We start from the raw sequence: 27856 nt of genomic DNA, 5'->3' as shown, positions 1-27856 counted from the left end.
AGTTGATGTTGTGTTGGGGCAGCTGGCACCAGCTGCTGAGGAAAAGGCGCAGGTAAGCCATGTTTGGTAGTTTGTAGATGTTACACATTGGGAAACATTTGGAAATGCTGTTTGGACCAGGTTAAGGAACAAAGGTGTTCAATCTTGTTATCCGTTGTTGTAGATGTGCAGGAAGGCAGTTGAATCTTTGGCATCTGAAACGGGTCTGGCTCAGACACCACAACGTCTGCAAACAATGTCTGAGTTGTCATCACTTGTCATTAAGTCCTGTCCTGGCATTCCACAGGAGGATAAGGTACAAGTCTCAGATGGGGTTTTACAAAGCAAACTGTTTGACTCCTCACCTATATCTGTGGCTGTTCAGTGTTACATCAGCAGCATGGATATGAAGCATTGCAATTTGTCATTGGCTAATAGTATTCATCTATCTCTGAAACTTCAATGTGCTCAACAAAAACACTTCATTTTTCACATGCTACCAAAGTCTTTTCTCACCATTTTTTTTACCACAAAAATGCATTTTTAAGCGGAATGCTGCCTGACATGTTTCAATATCTACATGTAGATGCTTGTTAAGCAATGACAGTGTTGCTTTCAAATTTTAGAAGTCAAGTTTCAAAACAACTGTTTATGCTCTCCTAAAGGACATGGCCATGGGTGTTCTAAAGTCCATCACCAGCAAACTGGACCAGCTGGACATGTCTGACCCATCAACTATCCAGTCTGTGGGAGGATGTAAGTACAATGTGATGTTCAGCAGTCATATGGTGTCTCTTGTGCTGTATTATTTCTAAGGTTTATTTTATATTATCCAGACAAACTATGTCACATAACTTGAAGGTATTTCTCAATGTTTTCTGAGACTCCAAACATGCGACAATCACCATATAACAAAACAGTAAAGTCAAAATCTGCTTCTGCTATACATATACTGCTGCTCTGGTGGAGTCTGTTGGTTCTGTCTTCATTACTTTGATAACATAAAAGTTTGCTTCTGTTGTACTGCAGCTCTGGTGGAGTCTGTTGGTTCTCTGCTTGATGAACCAGAGAGAGATGAAGAAGTGGATGATGGGAAGCTCGCTTCTGATCTCGAGAAGGACCAGAGTCTCTCTCCAAAGGAGCGCCTTCAAAAGTCGGAAGACAAGGAACAGGAGTACCAAGCCAAGGTAATTACTGTATACTAGTAACAAAAAGTCATTGACTCTTGATTTTTCATGGTCTAACTAAACAACTTAGATAGAATGTGTCATATAAATATATGTGACATGTATAATGCCTCATGTTCTTGAGTAATTGATCATAATGTCTTAATGGTTCCTTACAGAGACGAAGACTTGTCCAGGAGGGCCGGCAGGTCCTGGACGGTCTGTTCAATGCCATCATCGGCGGCATGAGGCTGGGAGCCCCGCCGGTCACCATCGAGAGGGGCGGCATCACGCTGCATGCCCAGAGGATCTGGAGCGACCGTTTTGGAGACCAGGTTGTGCAGACGGAGGATGGGAGCTTCCAAACTCCATCTGAAGCAGCGCTTTTCCAGGACTATACACCACACAGTGTCGCTATTAAGGTATGATTACTGCATACCATGTCCAATGATCATTGTCTTTCCTCTCTCATATCCGTGTGATGACATAAATGTAACAGTTCAGTTCTCATCATTGTTTTTTGTCTTACCACTTTCCTGATTACAGCATTACTTTTACTTCAACATACAAATGACAGAATATTTTGTCTTTCAGTTGATGCAGTTTCAACAGAACCCATTTACCTGGGGGCGCGGGGAGTACCAACCACGTTCGTCTGTCATGGAGCTGTCACTCCAACAGAACAACATTCCCGGGGCCTTCAACAACCTGACTGAAGACTTCAGCATCACCATTCCGGCCAACTCCGGAAACAAACCAGCAACAGCGACCATCACCTTCCCTGCCCCAGGAAACGGAAGTTCCAGGCACCATTTGCTGAACCTCACCAACGCCGCAGAAGGCTTCCTGGTCACAATCACCCCGCTGAACACCAGTGTGGTCTACCGCGTGTCGGGCAGGTACGGCAGCCGCCCAGATGACCAAAACTACAACATGTCCACAGAGACGTACATCCTACCCGAGGAGTGTGCCTTGATGAAAACTCTGAGTGGCGAGGAAGACACAGACAAGACAGAGGCAAAAATGTTCATCTCAGGAAAGGATGGTCCTGAGGATTACTACATCAAGGTCCAAATACTTGGTGAGTAGCTTTCACGTTCAACTTGTTAAATGCTGCAAACACAAAGTTTAACATGCTTGACAGAACTACATTAGAAGGTGAATGTGTGTGCCAGATCTGAGGTGGAATTATCTTGTCCAAAATTACTGCACTATGTTTGGTCATACGTAACATATGCATCTGTGCTTTTGTTGTAAAGGATAGAAATCTCACTCAGTTTTAAATGTGTCAAGAGGTTTTGAGTGTTTTAGTGTGAAGCTGTCTTATGTTAACAGCCTAGTTTGCAGCATTGTGATGCTTGTTTGTTTAATATCTAGAACCTCCATCTAGTGAAGGATACAACACTTGGTGTTGCTATATGCATATTTTTGCACTTCTCAGATCAGTTATTAACTTTTTCAGGACCAGTGACTGAGTGTGGCAGGGAGAAAAAAGCTGCCATGAAGGAGCCACGCACCAATGACTCCTACGCCTATCAGATTGAATGGGCCCGTTTGAGCTGTGTCTTCTGGAACGAGACGCAGGAAGCCTGGAGGCCAGACGGCTGTGTGGTGAGTTAGGCTCTCCTTGTTTTGGGACAACTTTGTATTCACAATTGTTAGAATGATTAACCTGTGCTACATGTTGTACATACTTCTCTTGAAAGTAGACTTGATTAAAGATAAGGTGAGCACTCTCAAAATTCAGCAGGTAAATGATTAAAAGATTGCTTTGTTATTAAAAACAATTTTAATAAGTGAAACCCATGAGTCCCACCTGTAAGAAAAAAGTACAAATCGAATGGATTATGTTAACCCTTATTATTTAGTAGGCTGTTTACCAGTCTTTGCTTCACTGATGAGGAAAACAGCAAAATGTTTGGCAATGTGGATTGTTCTTCTAGTTCATGATACCTCATGTAATCATGGTAATTATAAATGATGGAAAGATATCACAATGTTCTAGATTGCTAGAGGTTTTGGAAAATGACAAGTTTTGGGACTTGGCTAAATGAAAACTAATTTTGACAGTGTCTCTCTGCTGTTTTCCACAGATAAGCAATCAGTCCACCATTACCAGCACTATCTGTCACTGCAACCATCTGACGTCCTTCGGGGGTGACTTTTTCACACCACCAAACACCCTCATCTTTGAGAATTTTGAGGAGTTGAATTTCAGTGATCTTGTAGACAACAGTGCTGTTCTGTCAACCATCATTGTGGCGCTCTGTCTCTACTCGCTCTCATCAGTCGCGATCAAGATTGCTGAGCGTACAGGAAAAAAGATTGTAAGTGGGCGTCATCAGTCAACCATGTCAGGCCAACAGTACCTAAAGCCTCGTTCATGATTGAAATGTGTTCCGGTTTGGCCACGATCCGAATCGAAACGGAATATATTTTTGCGTCCGTGATTCAAAACTTGCACCCACACTGGAAACGGTTTCACACCTCGAATTGACTTGCATTTCATATGTATATCCCAATTTCTTTGAACATTTCCCGGGAACCCGGCTCGTAAGGCGTAAAGTTTACGCCTGTTTCATGCGAGTTGTCGGCGTTCCCGACTCACGTCCTCCCCATAGGCTGTGCCCCGGACGCATCTGGCGCAAACTCCCACGGTCCGCCGCCCCAACGCCCCCGTCGGGCTACCACTCGCCCTCACGCCCGGGGTAGGTTCTAGTGCACACCATCCAGTTTCCTCTGGATCTCCTGATTTCCCAAGTCAATATTGGAACTCCCGTTTCCTCAGTCGACCAGTAATTAGAATTCGATGTCAAGATTGTACGATTCAAGTAGAATTTTCCTCAGTACAAGCCACTGCGTCACGAAATATGGCCGACCGTGACCCCCTCCTATCCAGGTGTACAGCGTCGAACCGAAACGATTCGCACCCGCGCGTTCATGATTACAATTCTACGAATGCGAATCGATATGTATCGTTTCAGACCACCTCGCGAGGTGGTTCAGAATAAATCGCAACGGAACCGGTTTGGAGCGTTCATGTTCCCAAATGAATCGATTTATTTTTTTTAATCGAATTGATTCGCAACAGATATCCAATCATGAACGGGGCCTTAGTGACTGTGTAATGGTTATTTGTAGTCATCAAGTCACTCTGTAGACTTGTTATTTCTATAATTGGATGTTCTGGTACCTTTTCTTCAGCATTCATGTTTGATATTTAGGCCATGTTGATTTGATTATATGGATGACATCCGCGCGCGCATGAATTTTCGGCCGTTTCCAAAAAAAAAAGTTTTAAACCATACTGTAAATCGTACAAAACGGTTGCAAAATGAGCAAAAAAATGCTGTAAGTTACAAAAAATAAAAACTATACCAATGTCGTAGAATGCCAAAATCAAACGAAAAAAGACGAAGTTGTAAAGAAATGAACTTAAAGACTAGATTATTCACCAAACCATATTCTGTGCCATTTGTTAAACCTTCAAAACCACGTAGATTTCATAATGAAAACAACTTTTTTTTTTGCAAAACTTCAGTTTTGGGGTTCCCGGAGGATGTCATCCATATAATCAAATCAACATGGCCTTATTGATTCAAAAAGTAGCTAGCATTATTTGCAAGGTGTCTGCAGTTCCTACAATATTTTTCATTCTTCAGTAAGACTATGATATAGTGTTCTGTGAAAGGTCAAGGTCAGTATGTACAATCTTGCATCTTGCATATTGTTACAGGTAAATCATGCTGTAAAGTTGGACAACCTTCAGCACAACTTCCGGTACCGCCTCCTCATCTGGACAGGTGCAGCTAAGCATGCTGGGACAGAGTCCACTGTTGCCTTTAAGCTGGTCGGAGATGCAGCAAACTCTGGTGTGAGACTGGTCGACATCACAGAGAAGGTTAGGCTATCAAATTTTGCCCTGAACACACCTATCACCCAACTTTCCTCTGAATATGCTTTTTTTTAAATCATTTACATGTCCTAACAGGTGGAATTTCTGTTGCTGTTTAGGTTTTTACCCAAACCAGCCAGGTGACCTTGACCTTCAGCACAGCAGAACAGCTGGGTAAGGTGGAGCTGCTGCAGCTCATGCACGACAACAGTGGGGAGGGGAGCCGTGCATCGTGGCACGTGGACCGAGCAGCCGTGCAGGATCTCACCTCAGGCAAACTGTGAGTCGAGCCAAGCGCTGTCTAGATTCATCCAATCACAATCATTGGAGGGTTGTTCATCAAAGATTTCACCTGACCCACTTTCAGTTGTTGTGCCGAGGCTAAAACTGGCACAAATTATATTTGTCTTTTAGGTCACATGATTTGTACAATGATTGTGTGAACTTCTAACAGTTTCCTTGTTACAGTGACTGCCTGTGCTAATATTGTATTGAAATTTGAAATTCAATGTGATTTTTTTGAACAGCTTGTATTTTGATCAGCTTTGAATGTTGTTTGAAACATATTTTTTCCATTGCTGAAGAGTAGTGGTGTTAAATTGTACTGTTTGCACACAGGGACAATAGAATAAATTGTGTACTTGTAAAATGTTTAAAACCAATTTTGAATGTCTTTATCTAGTGGAAGGAAACTGATGATAGGTTGACTATTATTCAACCTCCATTAACTCTTAACTTTTGCAACATGGGGTGTGTTTCTGTTTTTATTAATCTCAAAACATTGCAGTTAACAGAGTGATATTTCTTTTTCCTTTAACTGAAACTGCAGGTTCTATTTCTTCTGCGATGAGTGGCTGGCAGCCGACCGCGGGGACGGGCAGGTCGTGAAGACCTTTCCTGTGGCCTCTGAGGAGGACCTGCGAACCTTCGGGTTCCTGTTCCCGGCAAGTCTGCACCGTAATCTGACAGAGGAACACCTCTTTCTGTCCGTCGCTACTATGCCTAAAGGTATCATTAATTTTTCCTTAATTTTCAAGTTTACTGCATTTCATCTTAGCTGGCCTGGGGGAGTCCATAAAAATTCACAGTTGTACATTTTGTAATTGTATTTTACATGCATCGCCTCTTGCTGGCTGCATTTGATCAGGAGTGTTGCTTTCATTCTTTATCGTTAAGGTCAACTTGTTTTGATGAAAAATTTCCCCATTATGTTTTGCAGGTAGCACATTCACCCGCAGTGAGAGGCTTGGCTGCTGCCTGAGTTTCTTCGCTGTGTCCATGGTGTCCAGCGCCATGTGGCTGAAGGACGAAATAGAAACCCAGGTCGTGCAGGGCTTCAGCCTGGGACCGTTCTCCTTCACCTTGAACGGAGTCTACACGGGGTTCATGACCAGCATCACCTGCCTTCCTGTAGTCATGGTGATAGTTCTTCTGTTCCAGTACAGCAGACCGAGCAACAGGGGCAACCGCCGGGTCCGAGACTTGGAGACGGGCAACCCACCTGAGGCACCCACGCAGCAGGGTCCAGCCAAGGGCCTGCCACACGGGTGCAAGTACGTGGCCTGGGTGCTGGTGGTGCTGTCCTCTGTGGGGTCAGCTGTCTTCACCATGCTGTACAGCATGCAGTGGGGGAAGGACAAGTCCAAGAGGTGGCTGTCTGCCTTCCTCATCACCTTTCTGGTGGACACCTTCCTTCTACAACCAGGGAAGGTAAGGACATGCTCTCAGTTGAATTGCCAACTACATGTAGTAGGTTATCAAAAGTTGAACAATGTCACGATTATATGTTTCTTGAAGTTGCAGTTGCTATATTTTACTAGGAATGTCAAAAACTTTTAAAATGCTTACCTGTCAACACCATAACCATTCCAGCTATAATATCATTGTTACTTTAGTACCAGGTAAATAATATATATCCAATAGCATTCAAGCACAATGTACATGTACTTGTATGAGGTATTTGGTCACCAAGACAAACACATTTCCTTATGAAAACCTGACTTACTTACTTACTTATAGGACATTGATGAATACAAGCCAGTCAGTCATCCTAAGTGTGATATCACCATCTTCATTATTTAGGAACCTTAACAACCAAGGCTTTTACATTGTATCTTACAGATATTTCTTCTTGCCATCTTGACTTCATCTGTTTGGAAGAGGCAAGTTGTTGAGAAGATTTTTGAAGAGAATCGGGGCCACGTCTGGATGGAAGCCAATGCTGAGTCAGGCTTCAACTGTAAGTTTGTAATGTCTAACAATGAAGTTAAGTTATGATCATAATTATACCAGGTGACATGTATCTTGACTTAACTACATTCAATACATTTTTTTCAAGTTTAGAATTTGCAGAAATATGTGTCCTGATGAATGTTAATGGAGGTTACATCTGTTTGTAGAAAACACACTTACTACCATTCTAATGAGTGGTAAACTGTGCACAAAAATATACAAAATGTAGTACACACTGTTATATTATGATTAATGGTGACATTTCTTCTGGATTCCATTTGTGGTATTGTTTTCACTTTTTAAGTTCATTGTCCATTGTTCTTTCAAACTGAAAAAAGAATGAATTTGAAAAATATACAGACCACACCATACTGACTTCATTGATATTTTTCATGCTAACTAAAGGCAATGCATTCCGCAAGAGGAGAAAGATGGAGCGACTTTCAACGACGTCCCTAATCAACATCAAACAAGCAAGGATGAAGCAGCACAGGGACAGGAGAGCTGGCGAAATCCTTCGGGGCATCATGGTGTCTGGCTTTTGCCTGCTGCTTGTCCTCAGCATCACCAATGAACACCACAACACCACACCAGGCTTCTATCAGACACAGAGCACAACCAACACCTTTGTGCAGTCCATGGACGAGGTAAGTTCAAAATACTAGATCCTGAAGTTGGTGTCTGATGATCACACAGGTCATTGCATTGGTTAGACAGTCCTTTCAAACCAATGGAAAGTTCTTTATATTTTAGCCATGTTAAATGTTTTTTCTGTAAGATGAATATTAAAACCTGAATTCAATGTGCACAATTTAGATTTGTCATGAGGACTCTGCTAGACATTTGTTATATAATTTTTTTTCAATTAATCACCAGGTTAAAATATTTCTCCACACTCAGGTGGATGATGCCCATTCCCTCTGGTCCTGGCTGAATGAGACGGATCTGGAAAACTTCTACCCGGAGACTTCCTACAATGGTGACAAGCTTCGCTGGCAGGAGAAGGGCTTCACAGCAGACATGCAGTCAATCCTGGTCGCCCCGCCTAGCATGATCCAAGCCCGAGTAAAGTCAGGTGGGTGGAACCACTTTGTACCAGCAGAACACTTGCTGTGGGCTCACATGGCATGTCACAGGTATAGAATTGTGTAAAATAAAGAATGAATGATATGCAGTATTACCATAATACTATTATACATGTACTAGAGGAAACATATATCAGTGAAAAGTTACATTTGAGAAATTGAAAGAATCATTACGAGGGACAGGACCAGTGTGAAGTCACTAGAAGGATAGTCAGTGTGAATGTAAGTTCAGCACCAGGGACAGGACCAGTGTGATATCACTAGGAGGATAATCAGTGTGAATGTAAGTTTAGCACCAGGGACAGGACCAGTGTGAAGTCACTTGGAGGATAGTCAGTGTGAATGTAAGTTCAGCACCAGGGACAGGACCAGTGGGACGTCACTAGGAGGATAATCAGTGTGAATGTAAGTTTAGTACCAGGGTCAGGACCAGCATGAAGCCATTAGGAGTAACTGTAACATCTAATACCTAAAAATAAGAGAATTTCAACTCACCAAAAATGTAAAGCTAATAACTATTTGTCACTTAGATCCTTCCATCTCCTGTCATTCCAGGCTTGTGCACAGTGCCAGCAGCAATGCAGCAGGAATTTGACGAATGTTCATCAGCGTACAATGAACACACCAAGGAGACCGGGACGTTCCAAAAGGGTTGGAAAAGGGTCAGGAATATGTCAGCAACGGAGTCAGAAGCCCCTGGATGGACCCACCTCCCCAGTGGATACCCCAGTCTCCCCATCTACGGTGTGACAATGCAGTACTGGGGAGACGGCTTCGGTCTGAACCTGGGAAAATCTGCAGACGAGATGCGCAGCATCCTAGCAGAGCTGAAGGCCAACCGTTGGATTGACAAGCGGACGAGGGCCATCTTCTTGGAAGCATTGCTGTACAATGGAAACCTGGATCTGTTCACATCACTGACAATGGTCTTTGAATTCTCCGAGACGGCCGGAGTTTTCACCCATCATCGCGTGCAGGCCTTCCGACTTCATCAACGGCCAGGGACAATCGGGTACATCTACGTCCTGCTTGAAATCATTTACGTCATCGTTCTCCTCTACACACTGTGGAAAGAGACAAAAACTGCACGTGCAGCGGGCTGGGCCTACTTGAAGGAGCCATGGAATATTGTCGAAATCTTCAATTTCTTCTTGGCATTCACTGTCATCGCCTTGTACAGCTTCAAGAGAATCTACAGCTCCAAGGCTCTAGCAGCAATCAACAATGGAAAAGGTGTGCATCACATTTTTTTGCAAAAATTTTAACACTAATTAATAATATGCATATTAGATATGAATTTCACCTTCACATGCTCACTTTTTGAAAATGTAAAATTCTCAGACTGATTAGAAGGTTTGTATTTAACACAGCACTAATTATATGCAACACTCTTCTTTTAAAGATGAAGTCCACCATTTCCGATCTGCAGTGAACATAAGCCTGGTTTACGGCTGGTTCCTGGCCTTCCTAACGTATGTCAGCATGTTGAAGTTCCTCCGGCTGCTGAGGTTCAACCCTTTCCTCGCCAAGCTGATGTCCATGTTCCGAGGGATGTATGTGGAGTTCTCTTCCTTCACCCTCTACCTCTTCATCTACCTGTCAGCATTCGGCGTCTACGCTCATCTTATGTTCGGTCTTACCGTGACTGAGTACAGGTAAGGAAACAAAGATCGTATTTAAACACATATACATTTGTACAAAGTATTTTAGGGTCCAAAAATTGGATGATTTCTCTTTTTTACAACCTATTTTCAAACTTCAGTAGGGGTTAAGAACTTTTGACTGCTTGACAGTTATAATACCTGGTAACTATGATTAGGTCAGGTTATCATTACTTACAATGATTTGCTTTTTTTCAGCACCATCAGCAAGTCCTTCTCCACCTTGTTCCAGATGTCTCTTGGAAACATCTACTACTACGAGCTGCGGGAGGCAGCCCCCATCCTCGGCCCCATCTACTTCTTTGCTTTCATTTGCATAATCTTCCTGGTGCTGATGAACATCGCCATGGCAATCATAGACAGCGCCCTATCCAAGGTGCGGAACCACATCATGTCTGAGGAGGACCAGGACTTCATCCAGGGGTTGTGGGAACGCTTCTCGGCCTTCTTCGGCTTCTGGAAAGTTCCATTAACAGGTAGTGTAGTCTTTGGTCTGTAATGTTTTGTCAAAATTGTAAGCTCTAACTCTAGTTGGCATAAGTGCTTCATAACCTGTCATTATAATTAGTAATTGTCATCTTACATATATTCACAGTTCAAGCAAAGCCCTGGGAAAAAGTATTTGGCCTCTCTTGTATGTCTTTTCTTATCACGGTGACCATTGTTGTTAAAAATGATTTATCTTATGTGTGAATGTTATAGAAAACTAACCAAAGTATTTCCGTCGGCACAGATAACAACTGCCTGGACACTCTTCATGACAGCATGGTTGAGGTGGAGATTAAAGTGGAGAAACTGTGGCTGCAGAGACAGCTGCTCTTTAATCTCAAGTAAGTACAAAAATGCTACTTGAGCATCATGGCTTGAAGAGTGATCTTTCTAGGACAGTAGTTAAAATAGCCTTGACACTTGATAGTTATATGTGTTGAAGATAAGTACTTGATGTATGAGACTTATAGAAACTCCAACACTTCTATCCTAACAGGATGAAGGATGCAGACCTGCCCACAGAGCCTGAGTTTGTCCTGACTGTCAAAGATGTTCCCGATGCTACATCAGTGGAACTTCCCGTCCCCAAGGGAGGCTGCCACATCATCGCAGTCCGTCCTGCATCCCCAAACAACTGCACAGACGACAGCAGTCAAGGGGTCAGCTTGGCCCTGCCACAAGAGAAGGATGCCCAGGAAAGCCAACAAACCAACCAAGCTGAAAAAATAATCCTGTCTAAGGGAGAAAAAAGTGGCAAGAAGTTGACCAAGAGAGTTCAAGTTGCTCTGGATGTTCATAAGGAGCGTGAGGTTGGAAGGCTAAGTCTCAACTTGAGGGCTCGTGACAAGGCGGCTCTGAAATACAACGAGATGCTGACAGACGACCACATCCAGGCTGCCCAGAGGCTACTCCATCACCAGTACCCAGCACTCCATGGGCTGGAAGCCCCTACAGTTGGTCTCTGTGAAGATGGATTTGCCAAGATGAGAGGAAAGGGGCTACAAATCCACCACAACAGTAGAAAGCACTGGGTTCTGTCATCTTACACAGATGGACAGGTGTGCCTGTATGACAGCCTTGGCGCCGCCATGACCACATCTCTGAAGGTCCAGCTTTACCAATCCTACGCCGCATATGCTGACCAAGAGAGGAACGTCCTGACCATCATCTTACCAGAGGTACAGCGTCAGGAGAATTTCGTTGATTGTGGGCTGTTCACCATCGCCTGGGCAGTGGACATTGCAGAGGGGCAGGATGTGAGCAGGGTTCTGTATGACAACAGGAAGATGAGGAGCCATTTGGAGATGTGCTTCAAACAAGGGAGGCTCACGCCGTTTCCACGTTTGACCAACCACAGAAAAGAGGTAGGTCCAACCAGGGTCAGCAAAATCTCACTGGTTTGCCACTGCGAGCAGGAGGAGCGTCTGGGAAGGATGAAGAGGTGCAAGGCATGCCGGAGGATCTTTCACGTCAGCTGCCTGCCAGTCAGCCCTCCCAGTGATGACACATGGGCATGTGGAGACTGCACTGTGTAAAGAACTGTCTTACAAATACAGTGTAAAAACTGATTTGACATCAGGACTTAGGAGTCAAGGATAAACTGTTTGTTCTCATGGTGGAAGGAAAGAAATTGAATGACGGAATCCTGGTGTGGTCGTGTCAGGAATAGTGAGCAAAACGTGATCACACCACAATTACTGATTGATATATTTTTTGCTAAGTTTTGAGCAGTATTGTCAATTTAGACTTGTCTTATTTTAGTAAATATACTAACTTTGGTATGTACACTGTCAGATTCTATACTGTTGTAAATTTCATAGATAGATTGCTATACGTGTAGCCTGTGCTTTAATTGACAGAAGCTCTTGCTGCCATGGGTTGTGTGAGTGGGAGCAAGGAGTCAGGCTATGTTAGTATGTGTTCAAAACATTTGTAAATAGCATTTTGTGTTTAAAACATTTGAAAATTAAAAATTCTCAGGACTTTGTGTGTGGAATGATCCTGCTTAAAAAATGAAAGAAAAAAATACTGTTATATGGCTTTAAAGGGGAAAGGCCCTTCAGCACTAAGGAAAGGGATGGTACAGTCAAAGTTCAAAGTGTGGGAAGGTCCTTCAGCACTAAGGAAAGGGAGCTTAATACTATTATAGGATAATGGATGCATCGCTACACATTCAATATGTTGCACCTGAGCCATGACTAAATAACAATGAACACTTGTGTCATTTTGATAGGGCTTAAGATGACTAGAAAATATAACTACTTGTAAAATATTGCTTAAGCTTCAATTCTGTGTCATTCGTATCTGATGTGTGCTACATGAATGAATTATATGTAATGTATTGACAGGGAAAAGAAGGTCCCTGTTAGGAAGCTTTTTTTTGAAATAGCGTGCAATATATATGGCAAACTGATTGACAAACAAAATGGCGCCCTGGTAAGGTTTCCCTAAAATCTACATCAAAATGTCACAAACAGGCGTCCTACTAGAAAAATGTGGAATGGTCCATATGAAAGTTGAAGACAGTTGACTTTTTCACCAAAAGTGTAATTTTGGCCTTCATTGGCAATACTAAAGGCAATAAGCTGGAAGTTTGTCACAGTTTGTCGTCTTGAAACATATCAATTGACTTTTGAATGTCTTTCTAGATTTTAGAATCAACCCAACAACAACATTTGTTACTGACATATTGGTTTGAATAAAGATTGACTCATTTGCTAATTCAGCATGTGCCTTAATTTGATAAGATTATATAATATTAGAGTAATGTAAGAAAGCATTTGGGTTTCATTAATAAAATTGCCTTTAAGATATGCTTAAAAAGGTTGTGATATTAGTAATTTAATACTGCCCACCAACCAACTGTTGTACAAGTTTTCAGCATACACTGGGCATTTAAAAAAGACCAAGGGGTCAATCAATGCAATACATCTTTGGAGAACATCACACCTGTATCGGTGGGGAGTGGGAAGTTTTTCCTTAGCTCTCTACAGCTGGTAGCCGTATGTAAGCATACAAGAAAAGTTTGTATAAATCATGATAAAGTTTCTGTTTATGCAAATTAGACGCGATGCACCAATCACCAAGCAAAAGGGCCGGTGGGGTTGTGTGGTCGTGCTGACGTCACTTCCGGGTTGTGGGTTAGGGAGGAGAAAGATCGAATGTGGGTCTGTCATGTCTGTCATGTTTGATTTGAAGATGGTTCGGCTCGCTGCTGCTGACCGACGCTAGCCGCTCAAGCGGGACATGTCAAGCCAACAGGTAAGCGGTGTTTGCTTTCACAGGAGACCTAATCCCTTGGTAGATCGTGTTCTCGCCATTTAGAAGGGTGACTGGAGAATCATCCACACGCCCTGGCTTTGTTCGCTCTTTTGTCTGTCCCGTTATTTTGTTCTGTTTGGTTCTAGCTGTCAGTGTTGAACTGTTTGCCATGTCTTTCCGTCTGCAGGGGTTCACTCTCTCCGGAAAGCAGTTCGAAGGTAAGATAACGTCCCCTATTTTTTGCCCAGCCCGTATAGATTTAGATGCATGCATGAGCGAGGTGTGGTGGGAGGGGGGTTTATCTGCATGGCGTTATATATTTCGCTGTGTGAATTTTGCCGCGTGCCGCCTTATAATTATATTTTCTCTGGTCCAGCCGGTGGGTTGAAGAGTAGGTCCGTTTGTTTCAGACCCAACCTGAATCCATGTCGTAGTTTGTGTTTTGATGAGCGGTTCTGAAGTACGTGGGCGTGACCAGCAGGGGTCGTGTTACTCCGGACAGCTTCACGCTGTTTTGTTTGGGCAGATCAGCTGTTATTTCAGGGCAATTAAAGTCCAGCGAAATTAAGATCCGAAAATATCAACTTAGTGATTTTTTCGTGACGACAGAGTCTCATGGCATCTTTATCAGTAGGCTTGAAGAGATCTTGGTGGTATTGATTTGTTATAAGATTCTCATAAACAAAAGAATCAATTATCACTCCAGGTACAAAGAAATTACATGTACCTACAGTGTCATATGAACTAATGAAGTGAGGTAACTCCGTGTTTACTAATCTCAGTCTGAATGGCAGTATTGTTGGACTGACAGTCCACACATCTGGACAGACCTTCAGTCATAACTAACTGGTAACATCACACACTAGTCTTAGCGGAGGTTTTTGATGGGTGTGTGAGATGGACTCAGGAGTCAGTGTGATGTTGACATCAGGGCAGGAGAACTGGTTGGGTGGGGCAACATCAGCTTAATTTTTTGGTGATGGTAACCTGGAAGATAAAAAGACATGGAAGTCTGCACGTTGTACATACCTCTACCAGGCTGAACACTCAGCGTGGTAAACTGTATTGCTTTCCAGCTGCCTCTGATTCTGAAGCCTGTGAGAGGCAGTATCTTGCCGCAAAAGACTTTCAGGATGAATACAAGTATTGTTAGACCGAGAGTCAGTTTCAAGTTTTCTTGCTGAATTGTTACTTAGTCTAAGAATCAATAAGTCAAATAGGTATACCGACAGTATCATTGTACATGTATACATATTCTTTAGCTGTATAATATGTATTACTGGACAATCAAGCATTAACAGCAACTCCACATGCAGAGGCAGCAGATTATACAATGTCTAACCTTCGTCAGTGTAGGCTGCCATAACTAAGTCCATAGAAATTAACTACTTCCTTCTCTACTGGTGTGAGGTTGGTGTGTCTTCAAGCTTCTCAAAGCCCTCCAGACGTCTTCCCAGCGGGAGTTATTACTGCATATATCCTTCAAGTCTCCTTAGATTTACAAAGTCTTAAGGGCCCAGAGGGCAGAAACTTGAGCTGGGCAGACATGAGTATGATTTTATTCATACAGCCTTCATTTGGATCTCATCTAGAATAACATTAACAATGTGTTTTTTTAACTTGTGACAGTTATGTGATGTTGACTCTTAAATATTCTACATGTGTTGCAAGAAGTCTGCTGTAAGTGTCAAAAGCAGTTAAGACCTACAGTAACATATTGTTCATGTCATTCAAGTCTGTGACATCCCAACCACCCAACTGACAGAGAAAACCTGCTGTAACTGATCATATATTTTAGATGCATATTTTATTGTCCTTGACTGGAAATCAGCATCAGACCTTGAACCTTTGTGTTCAGAATAGATGACCTCTACTGAGTCTATCCCAATTACCTCCTGGCTCTAGCCAGTGTACATACATTGATAGGTGTTGTGGGTTCTTTAAAACAAATATTACTTGTAATGGCTTGTATGTTAATCTTCTTAAACATGAAAGACTTCTGGCTTACGATGTCTCATCTGGAACCTTTTCCAGTAGTATACAGTAGTTTTAGGGGTTAGGCACTACTGGGAGGAACAGGATTCAAACCCAGGATCTTCTGATCCAACATCAGACTACATCACAGTACCGTGGCGTCAGTTGTACTGTGTGTTTTTGTTGGACCTGTTCATATGTGGATATGTCAGAAGTGTGCTAATGACGAATGGTGGTGGGGTGTGGGTGAAATTTTCTTTCTAAGGTTTGTTTTATTTGAAAAAAGGAAACATTTAGAGTTTATGTATCTACTCAGCGTAAACATTAGTCGTCTGCTCTTTTCATATAAGCACCATCTGTTCGTATTTTTGTCTTACGTCTGCTGTCATAGTAATTGTTTTACAGACTTCTGTTTGACGAGGAAGAGGGATACAGGATAAAATGATTTAAAACAATTAGGTACTACTAGACTAGTAAACAGTTAAGTAAACAAGTTACCTAATTTCATGAATTGTTATCACAAATGCAGTGTGCATGAAAGTAAGCTCTTCTTGCTGCTGAAATGGGGGTTTTAGTTTCTACAGGTTAATATGCAATCAGTTTGTTTATACAAAAAGTTTCCTTCCAATTTACTAGTATGTTGCAAGATGCTGGAGAGGTGTAACAGTGCGTGTAAAAGGCTACAAATTGTTGCTATTGTGTCTGGGTGTGTACACCATGTGGAGGGAGACATGTGATCCTCCCCAGAACAGCCGTAGTACACACCTGGCCAGGTGTACATTACAGGTGTGTGGTTACACCTGCTAGAAGACAGGTGGTTGGGGTAAATAAATTTTCTACCTTGCAAAAATTAGCATCAATTTTCAAATTAGCATTCCAGCCAAATACCAGTACTCTACTCAATGTTGTAGTAGTATATGGGCTCCCTATATATACTGTGATTTGGACCTCTATGCTGTGATTCAGGCCCCTATGCTAGCGCTGTTTTTCAATCTAGCGCTGTTTTTCGACCAATGTATTGGGGGGGGGGGGAACCATTCATGAATCTATGACAACTTTGAAAATGTTAACATTTGGCTTTGAAATGAGACTTTAAAAGGACAAAACTTCACAAAATTTTTCCCTCACAATACTTGGGACATAGTGTCTTTATTTTAAAATTGAAAGAGGTTCATAAGAACATGTCCTGAGATCTAGTAAAGCTCACGTCAGGTATAGTGGTGCATACCTAAACCAACATTTAGGTTCAGGTCCGGATTCAAGTCCAGAGGTTTAGGTTCAGGTCCAGACTTGTAAGTCCGGACCTAAAGCCATGACATATGCAAAATTGCATGTTGGCAACCTTGCAATGTTGTCCGGGTGAAACTTTGGCCACATAACATGGAGGCCGGTACTTGCAGATGCCCGATGGCAATGCTTTCTTCATTTTGCAGCAAAGATTATGCAATCTATGGAAGGTTTTAGGTAAGGAAAGAAAGGTTTGGAAAGAAAAGGGGTATGTGAAATGGTCTTTTATGGTAATAAGTCCGGACTCGGTTCTTGACTTTTAGGTTTTTTTGGACTTGAACCTAAACATTCTTACAAGTCCGGATTCAAGTCCAGTGAACCGGTATGCAGCACTAGTCAGGTATTTCCTGAGTGCACAAAATGTCTCTTGTCAGGCAGAAGCAGACTGATCCGTGTAGATATCATTCTGGTAACTCCAGACTCCCAGTCAAGGCTGATCTGTGTGTATATTGTTCTAGCCTTGATAGTTGTATATTTTAGTTTGGAAAGTCTGTTCTATAGTTTATACCCCATGTCTGTATGATGAATGTGGTTCTTGGTGGGTGGGGGAGCTTAAAAGCCATAACAAATGTGACCTATGGTTAAGTCCTGAAAAGGACTTCTTTGTTCTGGGGGATGTTAGTCTTTATGTACTTTTGTCTTACATATAATAGGCCATACTGATTTCATTACATGGTTGACGTCCACACATGCATCAATTTTCAGAAATGTCAGATTTAAGAACAGAAGATTCTGTACACAAGGATCAGCATGAAAATGAACTCTATACATGCACATGATGTGCATGTTAGGATCACATGTTAGGATCACTTAATACAAGTGTTCATAGTCCAGTGCTTCGAGTCTCTGGATCAAGAGGGAACGAGTTGGGATTGTAGTTTCGCCTGGCATATGCTGGTGAGCAGCGCTCCCTTGCATCCATCATGAAAAGTGCAGCTGAAAAAGCATGTCGGGATGAAAAGCACTCTGAATACAAATTACATGTACAGGATAGCTGACCCATCAACATAAGTAAGAAGTCTACTGGAAACACAGTCATTAGTGGGCCTTATACCAACAAGTTATGAATTTGTTGAGAGCACTATCACTTACTTTTCCTGGATTGCTGGAATCCCAGATGTAAATGTCACCCTTGGAGTAATTATCTGCGTTATTATTACATCGAGAACCCACTCAGGCTATTTCAGAATTCTGGCACAGTAGGATCCCCTCTGGGAGGGCTCAGGGTCACCCCCGTCTATTGTTGGTACGATTCAGATTTCTATGGGCTTTTTCTAGAGGCAAGAACAGAGAAAAGCTAAAGGAACAATAGACAGACGGGGTGTGTGTGAATGGGAACTGTGCTACATTAACACCCCTCCATTGGGAATGGTTGGCTCCAAGGTCAGGTAGTCTGTTTTGATGTTGGATCATTCCACTTAATGGACAGGGGTGTAAAATCATTTTCTTGTGCACAGCAATATCATCTCCTCCCAGCTATTGAATTAATTTTTAAATGCCAAATGCAAACTGCCTTACTTTTTCATCTTCCTGGATGCCAGATGTGTTTTGAATGTGTTTAATGTGTTAATTCTAAAGCCACCCCTATTATGAATGTGGTACCATCTATATTCCCATGCATGAGGGTGGGCTGTGGGTGAGTCCATTGTGCCTGTAGGGGTGTGTGTGGCTTGTATGTTGTTGGTCAGCAGACATGATGGAGTCCGATGTAGTGACCGAGCCAGAGGTTCAGCAGAATGTAGCGGCTGACTCGGAGGTCCGACAGATCGTAGCGGCGGTGTGGGTGGTTACCGGGGAGGGTGTGTGCCTCCCTGACAACGGTAACCTAGTGACATCCTTCTCTTGTTCTACTTTATCAGAAGAGGTTTACTCTGGCCTAGGAACGAAATGTTGTATTTCCAGTTAATGGATTCAGTCTTGGAAAAAACAAAAATTTGCTTCTGAAAATCCTTGAAATATTACGATTGAAAGGTTTAATTATTGAAGTTCAGATATCAGTCAAAAAATTTTATGGACTTGCCAGTGGTCGACCAAAAAAAGGCTAGAGTCAGTCAGGAAACTGGAAACACAACATTATTTTCTTAGTCCTCAGTTTGGAAGCACAGGCTCATGGCGATCACCCCTGAGCTGCTGAGTGGTACGACCCATACCTTGTTGCCAGTCAGTGTGTAATCAAGCCTTGCTGCTGTCTGGAATTTGGTCGGAATTTGTGGAAAGTGGAACGTCCTGTCCTGTCCCAACAAACATCCCCCCACATCGCTCCAGGAGTCAAGTGTAAGTCTGACTATCCCAGGTTTGTGCAGGGTTTAAGCTTTGGGCAGGCAAACCTCCGCCGAGACGCACTTGAACTTCTGAGTGCCTCAGTCTTTGTGGAAACAGCCAGGTCTCCATGGTGATGTGTGAGTGACGGATACATAGTCCAGGAGACAGGCAGGGGGGAGGGAGTTCCAACCTAAACATCAGCCTGGTGTGCTGATATTGTCTGCTGGTGTATTTGTGTAGGGAGCAGGGTTCTAATGTGAAGCTTGAAACTGGAAGACGCTAGGTTGAGACATGGCGGGGCGGGAGGAGTTTGTGGAGTTCGTAGAGCGGTCTCGTTTGCGGGTTCCTGGTCATGAGATCAGATGGGAAAGTCTTCTGTTCTGTAACTGTGAGTTGTGATGTGTGTGTGTGGGGGGGGGGGATGATGTTAGTACACAGTGTTTTAGACTCCTGACACTCAAGTAGAAAGGTGGTGGGCGGGTGGTGGGGCAGCTACTGTTTTTTTTTTCCAGCTACTGTTACTAATAGTAAGTTTGGATGGATGGCCTACTGCTCAGTATCCAAATAAGTGATCGGGGGTACGGGGGTGTCTACAGTTCAGTAACAGTATATTACATGTAATGGGGGTAGGGGGTTGCACTACTAAGTAGAAAACCGAGAACAAGTCCATGTTGCTTGAGAAGAACATGACCTGAGTGATTAGTAGAACATGTGTTCCTAGTCAGGAAGTCCTGTAGACAGGCCTGGTTAGCACAAGTGGTGCTCATTAGTACATGTACCTGCTGCAGGGACTGCTGTAGGGATGGCTGGACTGGTTCTCATTACTTCAAAGTACCTGTCCCAGTGTTCTACTTCTAGCCAGTTTGACTTTTCTTTTCTGTCATCTCAATTTGGTTTGATGTGACTGCGTATTTTCCATCCATCAATGCAGTTCGTAATTCTTTTTTTTGAAATTATAAAGCAGCCTGATTATGCTCTGATATATATTGACTTCGTGGCTTTTATTGTTGTATTTGGAGCTATTGCACCGGGTATATATTAACAGGATGCCTAGGCCTGTGTTTTTTTCTTTGCCCTAATGCTTCATATTTAATTGAACCAACAAATTAAGTTGTTCTGGCCTTAAGGAACAGTTACTGTTTCTAAAACATGATACGCAATTACTACACGCGGTTGCCGAATGATTGCATCTGAGTGGAGTTATGTTCCACTTTGCGGCAGTGCTTGTTTTCTGCCAAGTGGAAACAAAGATCAGAGTGATGTACACCAGCTGAACCAGGGCCAAACATACCAGCTCCCGGTTCAGCCTGCAGGGGATAAACATTGATCACTGGAGTTACAGTACCCTGGAGGGACACTATAAAACTAGTACTTGCATGCATTATCCCTACCTCTTAACCAAAAGGGTGGGAGTTCAAATAAATTATGATGATAAATCTGTTTTTAACATACAGACTTGTGTAAAGGTTGCTGGTTCTACCACTTCTGGTTCAGACATAGGACTTAAAACTGAAAATTGATGTTGTTTATTAAATTTTGTTTGTTTTTCTAAGCAAGACTGCTATTAGTTGTAGAATGGTTACAAAGTTATTAGCTTGATGTAAACTAACCTGACCCTGATTTATGTCGAGTGTCAGCTCCCCTCAGTCACTCCAACCACTGTGGTAGCCCAGAAGCTACACTGTCCTAGTCTTAGACATGCACAAACATATTTCCATCAGAAACACCTATCCAATGATGGAAGAGAAATCTCCCCCCTCCCCACAGCCCTGTGTGCCGCATTTGAAACAGCAGACATTCATGTGTGTTCGTCTCCCCCCAAAGTACCGTGTGCAGCATTTGAAACAGCACATGTTGATGTATGTGTTCGTCTCTCCCAACAGCCCTGTATGCAGCGTTTGAAACAGCACATGTTGATGTATGTGTTCGTCTGACTCTCTCCCCATAGCCCTGTGTGCAGCATTTGAAACAGCACATGTTGATGTGTGTGTTCATCTCTCTCCACAGCCCTGTGTGCAGCGTTTGAAACAGCAGACGTTCAGAAGCGCGGCTCCATCGATGTGCAGATTGTGCCAAAGCTCGTGCAGGACGTCCTAGGTTCTAGTCTAGCGCCGAGTGAGAAGGACGCCATCCGACTCCGAGCAGAAAGCAAGGCAAAAAAAGGTGACTCTTCCCGTAGTCTTCTAAATCTAATTTGAAGTAATTTCGGACTAGCTCTATGTTTACTTGATAGTAAGTACCAGGGTTCTCAGAACTTTTTACTGTACTTTGTTAACTTTACTTTACTATCATAATTAACTACGGCATATTATGATAATATAAATGCAAATATTCTATATTTTGCTGACTTTGTGAAAATCAATGTTGTTTGGTTGTTGTATCTATTTTCCTGTAGGTGTTCTATATTTTGCTGATTTTGTGGAAGTCATGTCAGAAACCCTCCAGACAACGACCCAGTGGGGTAAGCTGACCACCACCCTGAGTGGGTATGTCGGCATCGACACTCTCCAGGAACAGATGAGAAAAAAGGCGCTGAAACGAGGCTTCGAGTTCCACATCATGGTTGTCGGTGGGTTGTCTTCTTCTCTACATTTGTTTATTTTGCTTGAACCACACATAATTTAGATGACCCAGATAACAGTCTCAATAATCCAGATTAACCTAGAAGTACTAAAGAAGTAAAGTATGTAAGTAAGAACGAGGAACTTGAGAAAAAACAGTTGTCATCAAGGTTCTAGATTGCCCAGTTCTAGAGGTTTTCCAAATGATATTTTTAATGTTTCCAATGCCTGCAGATTGAATGTTTTTTCCTTGATGTATCTAATTTCTCTCTTCTCCACATGCATTGTAATAATGTTAGTTAAGAGGACAGGCTTAAATATAGCATACATGTAATATAGTATACTAGTGCTAGTAATACTTGGTCCTACCCTTATACTTCAGTAACTATTATCTACTGGTAACTTAGTGCATTTGGCCCATGTAGGGCATGAATATGCAATAAAGTTTATTGTCATTACTAGTGGAATGTTTGACTTTCATGAAGGAGGAATGGCACAACCCTGTTTGAAGTTATTATTTTAGGTCCACACGTTATTCAGTAATAGCTCCTCATAACATCTTAGAAAGCCAGTCCCCTGGGGTGTTCTTAAGTAAAACAGTTTCTTCCTGTTCAGTAGCCGGAAATTATCGACCACTAAGAACTTTTTTTTCACACAACCGACGTCTGAACAGGATTACATCCTGCCTTAATTTCAGGACACACCAATTCTAATGTTCCTTGTCCCCAGCCGCCAATCCAAACTCTCTTTCCTGTCTCTCTGAAATCCACTTAGGACGTCTGGTGGAGCAATTACCCTCCAACTCACATGACGAAATGTCTGACGGCTATAGATATAAATGATACTATAAGCTGCTCAATAAAACAAATCTAGTTGATACTTATAGTCTATATATAGCAAAGTCATGCAACCCTGACCCAGACCCTCCGTCTAACTATAAGAGTTGTAACGGTCTGTTTATATTTTGTATGTCTGGTACATGTACAGTGTACTTAGTGGTAGAACCAACAAGATTTTGTGCATTACAATATAATGCCTCAGATCTGTTTTGATTAGAATATTATTATTATAATCATGAAAGTTCATCTGTGTTGGTAGTTGCATTTTATTGTTCAAGTTATTAGAATATCATTATAGTGAGTTTTGAAGTATTATGTGAACTCCGGTCATTATGTTAACTGCCTACACATGTATTTAAATGATTGTTCAAGTGTGTAACTAAGGACTATTGGAAGAAGGAAGAAGTTAATATAAGATGACAAGTAGCCACATGGGTGTGATGTTTCTGTTATCAGGTGGCAGTGGTTTGGGGAAGTCTACTCTGGTGAACACCCTGTTTAAGGCACAGATCAGCAGACGGTCCTGCACCAACGAGTCTGAGGGCACCATCCCCAAAACTGTGCAGATCAAGTCAGTATCACACGGTGAGTACATCACAAACAGGCCTCAACTGGGCACATGTACACATGTAGTAGTGAAGTCAGAGGGCACCTTCCCCAAAACTGTGCAGATCAAGTCAGTATCACACGGTGAGTACATCACAAACAGGCCTCAACTGGGCACACGTACACATGTAGCAGTGAAGTCAGAGGGCACCTTCCCCAAAACTGTGGGCCTCAACTGGGCAGTCATATTGTATCAAGGTTGAAGGTGTTTCATAAAAATCTTATCTTATTTTATAAGTCTTGACGTAGACAATTATTCCCTATCTTCGCTGAAGCCGTATTGTATACTATACATCTTCAGACTTCTTCATTGCATCTCAATATAGATAACGTGACAGAAGTCCTGCTTTCTGATATAGATAATGATAAGTTCTTTATTCTGTGTGCAGTTATTGAGGAGAAAGGTGTGCGGTTAAAGCTGACTGTGACAGACACCCCGGGGTTCGGGGACCAGATCAACAATGAAAACTGGTGAGTGTTCTGACAGCCTTCTTTGGAATCAATCAATCAATCAATCAATCAATCAATCAATCAATCAATCAATCAATCAATCAATCAATCAATCAATCAATCAATCAATCAATCAATCAATCATTCAACCAATCATTCAACCAATCAATCAATCTATCAGCCACATGCAGCTGCAGACATCTCTCCCCAGGATGTTCTGTTTCAACAAACAAAACTTAAGATGTTTGGAAACATGCTTTATATTCCTGCTTTGCAACTTCATGCAATTAATGTCAAGTTTATCGTGATCAATTATGTTGCATGTTGATAAAAAATTTGTATAAACACATTAGAAATTCAAGTTTGTAATTTAAAATTAAGGCATGTCCAATAATTATTCACTATACTGATTTTCAGAACATTAAAACAGCCTTAGGGGAGGTCTGTAATTACGTACACACAGTTTCAGGGAGTGAATACAGTTACCAATAGCTGCAGTTACCCCAGGCCTCTGATGAAGTTTTACTTAGATAAGTCTGAAAACCAAGGAAATAAATACTTGAGGCCTGACCTGTGGTTACTGCCATGGCTTGATCCTGTCCAATTTTTTCAGCTGGCTTCCAATCCTGGAATTCATCAACGACCAGTACGAAAAGTACCTGAGTGAAGAGGTGAACGTGAGCCGCAAGAAACACATCCCCGACACGCGTGTTCACGTTTGTCTGTACTTCATCTCACCTACAGGACATTCGTAAGTACTGCTGTAGACACACATGCACACATTTGTAACTATCTTGTCCCTCCACTATAGGATCTGAAGCAATTAATGATGACCCAGTTGTGTTTCTTTTCCTGAAAATCCTGGGTCTTGTTGCAGTTTAATACTCTGCCTCCACCAGAAATTCTGTTGTCAAATATGAAATGATGTTATGGTTACCTCGGCATCTTGACATATCTGCGTACAAAATATGGAAAAAAGACTAGAATTAGGTTGATGAAGAAACTAGACATCAGTTTGGCAAGAAAACAAAACAAAATCTGAGGATACCATAATTGAAATAAGTAAACAAATACAATGTTTTTTATTGTCCAGCTGCCGGCCACTGGACCTGGAGTTCATGAAGAGACTGGACAAGGTGGTGAACATCGTGCCAATCATTGCTAAGGCAGACACACTCACACTGGAGGAGAGATACGCCTTCAAGAAAAGGGTAAGGAGTTCTCTAACAAATCTTATAAATAAAGAAAAATAAAGAAAAATATAGGCCTTCAGGAAAAGGATAAGGAATCTTCTAACACATCTTACAAATAAAGTAACCCAAGTATTTTGCTTTTGATTGAGAGAATTTAAAGAACTCATTGGCTTACCAGTTTCATGTCTGAAACAGTAAAAGAACAGAGTTTGTTGTTTGGTTCTGTAGGTTCGTGAGGATCTAGAGTTCCACGGGATCCAGTTTTACCCCATGAAGTCACTGGATGAGGACGAAGAAGAGACCGCCATCAATCAGGCACTAAGGGTAATTACAATGTACATCAGGGTTTGGGGTAAAGAGACTGTAATAACAATTGACAACAACATTTAGGACATTCTTGTCATCAGATTTGGTTCCAGATTCACCCATGACATTAAAGGTAAGTTTAGATCTAATGTGTTTTGTTTTGTTTTGTTTGACAATCGTTATTTTTTTCCCCCTGCAGGAGAAGATGCCGTTTGCGATTGTTGGGAGTGACCGTGAGTACCAGGTTAATGGCAAGTCTGTTCTCGGCCGCAAGACCAAGTGGGGCCTGATCGAAGGTGAGGCTTTCTCAGATCTACAAGACCTGCATTTTTTATATCAAAATTTGCTGATTTGTGCATGAGAGCGATAAAGGCTTAGTTTTGTTTCCATTTTTAGCAATCATCAAAGAATAAAATGGACAAAGATTCATGGAAATATCAACTTGAAAATAGTTACTTTTTCTTCCTGGTAATATGTTCTTTGCGAGAACTACATACATATCTGGCCCATTGTTTATCTGTTTTGTTGTTTTCGTCTACAGTTGAGAACAAGAATCACTGTGAGTTTGCCCTTCTGAGAGACATGCTGATCAGGTGAGGCTGAATTACTTAATTAGTTGGTTAGTTAACGACATACAATTGATTACATGTAGTTAACATCTGTTGTCTGGTTGTACAGTTTGATGGATTTGTAAAGAAAAGAGTTCTTAAGTCTGGGAGGATGGAAATGGTGTGTTTGTAAACTCTGTAGCTGCAGATCTGGAGGGGAACAAGGTCATGTAGAGGGTGGTCATCCTGTAACATTTACACATGGATCGCCTGATGTACATGTACGTTATAGCGGCCCAGACCTGATGTACACTGGTTTCCCCCCTTCCACCCCAGAACCCACATGCAGGACCTGAAGGACGTGACAGACTCCATCCACTACGAGAACTTCCGGCGCGAGCGGCTCGAGATGCACTCCGAGTTCGCCGGCCCGACTCCGCCATATCACGAGATGGGAGAATCCAACCTCTGATCAAGGAAACCTGGTCACTAGCACTGCAGAATGTTGCAGTCCCTCCTCTTGCTGTGCTAGGGCGGTGGGGAGAATCCCGACACTGATCAGCAGGAGTTGAAGATGGTCCGAGGACTGGCTATACTGAGTAGCACTTCTATAATTCAGCATGATGCAGTATTTCTCTTAGCATAGAATTAATAACAAGAGTTACAGTAATCCACTCTTTCCTATACAGTAGTTATAGAGAAAATAATACACCTTAAAGTTATTACTACTTATACTCGAATAAGGTTAATATATTATCACATTCACAGTTGAATTATTAACTTGTTGACAAAGTGGCCAAGAAGTGTAAGTTACAGGTATATCGACCTGTAGGTTATGAACATGTTCATTAAAAATGGGAAAACTTCTCAAAAATGCTTCTTCCTAGAGCTTAAGGAATCAAGTTATTCGTATTTGTGCCAGAAGATTTTTGTATACTTCTCGTCATTAAATGTCACAAAGTATTTATCAAACAGCTGGAATATTAACTGTTTGCTATGTATTCAGTTTTCACCTGCTAAATCAATAAACAAAAGCTCTGCACTTATGAATTATGAAATTGTTTTCTCAACTTCTTTACAGTGACTGACTTCAGATTCCATTTGAGCATGAAAATTCATCTGATTTGGTAATTTACATAGTGAAGAATTAAACTGTTCTCCAACTCAAAGAAATTTTCTTTAAAAAATTGATCTGAATGATGGTCCAGCTGTGTTATTTCCTAAAAAGCCTGGGTCTTGTTGCAGTTCAATATTGTGCCACTAGGTGGCATTGTCCTTGGGCTGATCCACTTTTGAAGCTGAAGGGGGAGTAGACCAAGTCTTGAAAGGATGGAGTGGGGAAAGGAAAAGGCTGCCTTCGCTCTGATGAGTTGAAGGGTACAAAATGGTACTAAAGTAGCTTAAGAACGATTACAGGAGGAATAAATCTTAAAAGGCGAGATGAAAGTAAAATCGTCTTAGATGTGGCTAAAGAAGACAGAAGGAAAGAGCGAAAGTACAAGACATAGTGAAAGTGTGAGATAGTTTTGATGTGTCCCTCTCCATCTGTGGAAAAGGTGTGACCAGCATGCATTTCACTACACCCCAATGTTTCAGCAACACTGATTTCTTCCTATGGCGGAACATAGGGGTGTCCCTATGTTTTCGCAATCCTATGGAAGAACATAGGGCTGTCCCTATGTTTCATCAACCCTGACCTAATCCTATGGCCTAAACCCATCCAAAAGTAATGTTATCAAAACATAGAGCTGCTCCCTGTGATTCTACTGTATCCCTTTTGATGTTTTAGACAGCATTACTGAGATCTGTGGTCAGTTCCTGACACAACAGTGGTTTGGATGTTGAATGATGTTTTGGTACCAATCTGGGCCAATGGCTAATGACTGTTGTACTTGTTGGGATGTTCCTGTCTGTTTGTGAATAAACCATAAACTACCAGGAAGTTCACAACATATAAGAAACTATTGACTTCTCTCTGCTTGTGCCAAATAAAACCATGATACAGCCACACCAGTTTCTTTCTTCAGTTCTCAGGCATACACTATAAAACAAGAAAACAGAA

The 27856-nt window shown here is 42.0% G+C and overlaps 1 protein-coding gene across 1 annotated transcript; it reads left to right on the top strand.

The window, feature by feature from the left end:
- LOC109482144 (polycystic kidney disease protein 1-like 2) lies at positions 1-27856 on the top strand. The gene is made up of 34 exons (XM_019784848.1): positions 1-52; positions 164-295; positions 645-735; positions 1009-1166; positions 1325-1567; positions 1740-2226; positions 2608-2756; positions 3239-3472; positions 4882-5046; positions 5160-5320; positions 5870-6048; positions 6260-6750; positions 7201-7279; positions 7678-7919; positions 8173-8347; positions 8913-9590; positions 9760-10012; positions 10217-10494; positions 10752-10830; positions 13706-13768; positions 13956-13986; positions 18308-18350; positions 18718-18849; positions 19157-19303; positions 21299-21454; positions 21687-21860; positions 23148-23276; positions 23687-23768; positions 24361-24498; positions 24841-24958; positions 25169-25264; positions 25446-25542; positions 25788-25839; positions 26131-27856. Exons 2-34 carry the CDS (start codon positions 164-166, stop codon positions 26264-26266), a joined length of 5868 nt encoding a protein of 1955 aa, XP_019640407.1. The 5' UTR covers positions 1-52; the 3' UTR covers positions 26267-27856.

This window comes from Branchiostoma belcheri, unplaced genomic scaffold, assembly GCF_001625305.1.
Source record: "Branchiostoma belcheri isolate BF01 breed outbred unplaced genomic scaffold, Haploidv18h27 scaffold11, whole genome shotgun sequence".
NCBI lineage: Eukaryota > Metazoa > Chordata > Leptocardii > Amphioxiformes > Branchiostomatidae > Branchiostoma > Branchiostoma belcheri.
This window is presented reverse-complemented; position numbering and strand designations above follow the sequence as displayed.

What these genes read in the sequence shown, in the direction of transcription:
- LOC109482144 (XM_019784848.1), top strand. Translation starts at nt 164, where the DNA reads ATGTGCAGGAAGGCAGTTGAATCTTTGGCATCTGAAACGGGTCTGGCT. An exon ending in CATCAAGGTCCAAATACTTG is followed by an intron (nt 2,227 to 2,607) that starts GTGAGTAGCTTT and finishes TAACTTTTTCAG; the next exon opens with GACCAGTGACTGAGTGTGGC. An exon ending in CATCGCTCCAGGAGTCAAGT is followed by an intron (nt 19,304 to 21,298) that starts GTAAGTCTGACT and finishes CTCTCTCCACAG; the next exon opens with CCCTGTGTGCAGCGTTTGAA.